This window comes from Austrofundulus limnaeus, unplaced genomic scaffold (genome assembly GCF_001266775.1).
Source record: "Austrofundulus limnaeus strain Quisiro unplaced genomic scaffold, Austrofundulus_limnaeus-1.0 Scaffold143, whole genome shotgun sequence".
Taxonomy (NCBI): Eukaryota; Metazoa; Chordata; class Actinopteri; order Cyprinodontiformes; family Rivulidae; genus Austrofundulus; species Austrofundulus limnaeus.
Genome location: NW_013952545.1, coordinates 1110880 through 1115076, shown reverse-complemented (window position 1 = coordinate 1115076; position 4197 = coordinate 1110880). Strand labels below are relative to the sequence as shown.

Sequence of the window (4197 nt, the reverse complement as noted above, 5' to 3'; positions counted from 1 at the left end):
CATTGGCACCTCTAGTAATATATTTACTGAGAAAAATGGAGACGTGTTCAATACTTATTTTACCCGCTGTATTAGTGACAAACAATAACAGTAACAACAGCTTTTTGACAAGTTTAAAGTTTCTTTAAAATACATTAAAAACATTTAAAAATAAACTACAAAATTTATTTTAGGTGCAAATTAAAATATAGTTGTATCTGCAAATGTATTTGATAATGTTTTGAACTTTTACACTAATGCATGGTAAAAACAGAAGCTGCACTTCATGTTAGTGACAAACTTTGGTGTTTTTTGGTGAGTTACTTTCATTTTTTCTTCTACTTTTCATTTAAAATAGGGTTCCATTCTCAGCAGGTTTCTAAGGTTCTTCTTCCACATATTAAAAAAAGTTATTAAACATCTGAGTGACACACTACTGCTACTAGTGGTGAGAATGTGTATTGCACCTCATTCAAAATCAATGCGGTCCCACGGCCCTCTGCGGCCCACAGTTAAAAACTCTTGTTCTTTTGAGGCCCTCAAGGTGGCGCTCATGGCCCACAATTGGGCCGCGGCCCATAGGTTAAGAATCTCTGTCTTAAATGGTTGTTGCTATCTTATCAAAGAGTGAGTGAGTTAGATGATGCCACCAACCTTTCTTAGCTGGGCTRTGAGACGATGTGTGGCTAAAGCTTGTTTATATGCAGTTCTGGAGTTCAGTGAAATTATCAACATTCTATCAGATATATTTTCTATTGAAATTGATATTGTGATATACAGTATATTGTTACTGTTCATTATTGATGTTGATCATGTGTCTGTTGTAACATATATTATTGATTTATTGTCTAGCTCTAAAATATATACAAAATATATACAGGATATATATTATTCATACAAATGCCYTTTTACGTTTTTAAATTTCAAAATATTGAATTGCACAGCTAATGTACTGTCTTGTTTGAATCAACACAAGTCTTGTTTTTTCACAGTAGCAGATTTTTTAACCTAAACTTTTGTTTGGCACTTTAGACAATACCGGTGAAGGTGTTTATTTATGAACTTGTGATTACCTTCAGGCTGGTTGCTCCTTCCCTGCTTGTTTGTTTGTCTTTAGTTCTAAAGCACCTCTGGGTTCCCCCTGGTAACTCTGGTACGTCAATGCACTTTGAACTGTGCATAATTTCCTCAGGCAAAGTTGTGTGATGTGCAGACTTATTGAAAGTGTTTATAGATGGCTCCAACTCTTTGTGGGAAAGCGCTTGATGTTTCGACACTCTGACAGCCTGGGATCTGACACTGATACGAGACAGTGCCTCCTATTCTGTCCACCCATCCATTTTATTTATGTATTTAGTTTTACCTTTTTACGAGTTCCCAGTTTTGTCTGCACATTGGGTTCAATCCTCCACCGACCGTAACAGAATAAGTAATCAGTTTATAGATTTTCAAACCAAAACTTCAATCATCTCATCCTGTAGCTCTCAATTTTAATACAAATTTGAAAAAMCTTAAGGTTCTGGCTGTTTTAGTTTGCTGCAAATGAAAAAGCATGCAGTTCAGCCCCTTACTGTTGCCAGTAATRAGTCCTGTCAGCCAGTCTATCCCTCTCTCTGTTTCTAACTTCAGACCTCTTTGCTGCGACTTTAGKTTTTGTAATGGAAATGGATAAGAGGAGCCCAGAAATCAAGTGCCCTGAAGATCCAGTCAGGCTTACAGCACTGCCAGGGAATTGGAGCACAGTTTCACTGTAGGGAAAGCCAACACTTCTGATTCTTCCCCCCCTCCGCTTTTCATTCGCACCCTCCTCCACTCCTCTTCCACCTCCTCTTCCTYCAAGGTAGAATCCAATTATCTCTGGTGGTCAGGAGTTAGCCTCCTTCAAAAGCCATAAGTGGTTGATGGAGCTGTATTTTACTGACCATTGTAGGGGTGCCAGAGGCCGGCTCCACTCAGATATGATCTCCCACCAAAGTGTAGAGAAGTGTGCCAGGCAGGTTCGCAGATCTCATGGGACGGAGCAAGAAAGGGCTGTCATATTGTATCGTACATTCTGTGGGAACTGTCGATGAGTTGTCCGTGGAAAACGGAAAAAAAAACTACTTTACACCTCTCACACGTTTGCTCTTGTTGTTTYCTCCATCTCGTTTCAGCGCATCTCATCCAGGCCCTTTCATAATACCCATTTATCTATGTGACGCACAATCTAGCGCTTGATTACTTCCATATTTTATTTCCTTTGTCATCTTTATTCCTCGCAAGTCATCTGTTGCGGCTTTTCGTGATTTATCAAATGTTTATGGTTATCACCACACATCCCCCTTTCTGACAAGTTGAATGCTCCGCCTGCTTAACAGAGATATCGCAAGGGCGCTACAGTATATTTATTAAACTAATGGAACGAGTTTAGCCCACCCCATCGCTACACTCAGCAGCAGCCTGAACCATGTTGGGTAGCACAAGAAGCCATCGCTGTTGTTGTCGCTCAGTTGTAAAAAATCACCTCTAGCTCAGTGGCCACAATAATAATCCTCAAGAAAAACCTTCAGTTAGAATCACAGCTCTGTGTTTGTGGTGTGTGTTTAGTGTTTTTGTCTTGCTCTCATGCTCTGAGGCTGTTTGACCAATTGACTGTATTTTAGTGAGGTTTTTTTTTTTTTCATTTTCAACTAGGGACTTTAAACGGTACAAAAATTATGAGTAATAAATAAGCCAGATTTCCAATTTAATATTATACCACGTTCCACCGTCTGACTTCTTTTAATTGGTTAAACGGGAGGGCAAAAAAAATGCCTACTGCTCCTGGAAACAGCTGCTGCTAAGGCTAGCTTGGAGGAGGAGGAGGTGCACACTCACGCTCAAGCTGTTTTTTTTTTTTTCTTCTTTTTTTCTGCTGTTGAGCCAATAACACTCAGCGTTTATTCCCTCGCATGAAGGAGCAATAACTTGTGGTCCATTCCCTCGGCTCTCCTCCTCTGAAGAGATGTTCGTCGCCCAAGGAGAAAGAGCGAATGTGTGAGACTGACTAATTTGGTTTTAGCCGCACCTGGGAGTTTGTCAACATCAAATAACCGACAAATATTYCTCTCGCCATGTAATGTGGTGATTTAGCCGTTTCCCCATGATGCACCCGGCGCTTCAAAGCAAAGCTCGCAGGATTMCCCCTCAGCGTTATAAAAGTAATGGTGTTACGATGTCAGATAGTGTTACTTTGTATTTACACAACACGTCTTTAGTAGTCCATAAACTTATTATCATAATATACTATAGGTTTAATTAAAATTACATTGATTTTCACCACACCATCCCTGCGAGTCAGCACTCCAAAACAGAACTGCTTTATTTTCTCTCATTGGCACGTCGGCCTTGCCCATGCTCTTAAATCGTCTTAAGCTAAAAGCGCCTCAAGTTGTGACCCATAAATCTGTTGTCTGAGTCACCTTGCATTTGATAAATGGTGACCTTTGACTTCAACTTTTGTGCAATTAGATGGGCTGGTGAGTGAGGGGGAGTTCTTAGACATCACCGAGATCAAGAGGCAGCAGGCTGAAGACTACGAATGCATCACCCACAACGGTGTGGCGCCGCCCGACCAGCGCAAGGTCAAAGTCACGGTTAACTGTAAGTACCCCACTCCACGTGCAGAACACTTGCCTGGTGGTGATAATTCAGCTGAACCTCACGAGCATAATTATGGATTGACAATATATGCAAATGCTTGTACACGCATTGTTATGTATACATTTTAATTTCATTCACTCTGGGCATTTTTCAACCTCGTGGGCAAAACCCTACTAGACTTTTGTTTACTAATGACTGAATCCCCACTCTTGCTGTTTATTTACTTTCTACACCCTGGTTTTCCTCCTGCCAGATCCCCCCATGATCACAGACATGAAGAACATGCCAGCCCATTTGGGGAAGACGGCTGTGTTGCGCTGTGACGCAATGGCCGTCCCACCAGCCTCCTTTGAGTGGTACAGAGACGACCACAGGTGAGATCACCATCAGATGCTCGTTTTGTTATAATTAAACCAAAGTAAATGACTTCTTTGTAAAAACTTTATTTTCCTTGTAGGGTTTGGTTGGTTTTAAGGTTGAATTGGATCATTCTGAAAATGGCCTCGGAATGATATTTTAGTTTTAAACAAATGAATATTTGAAACTGTGGTTTGCATTGAAGGCTGTGTTTTAAAAAGCGTATTCAAAGTATGAAAC

The 4197-nt window shown here is 40.5% G+C and overlaps 1 protein-coding gene across 1 annotated transcript in view; it reads left to right on the top strand.

Annotated features, from left to right (window-relative positions):
* Positions 1–4197, top strand: part of iglon5 (IgLON family member 5) — a gene marked incomplete at its 5' end in the record, with an annotated part of 153821 nt that overhangs the window by 138695 nt on the left and 10929 nt on the right. The window contains 2 exon segments of the mRNA XM_014016359.1: positions 3469–3600; positions 3854–3974. Coding sequence (XP_013871813.1) covers positions 3469–3600; positions 3854–3974 — 253 coding nt within the window.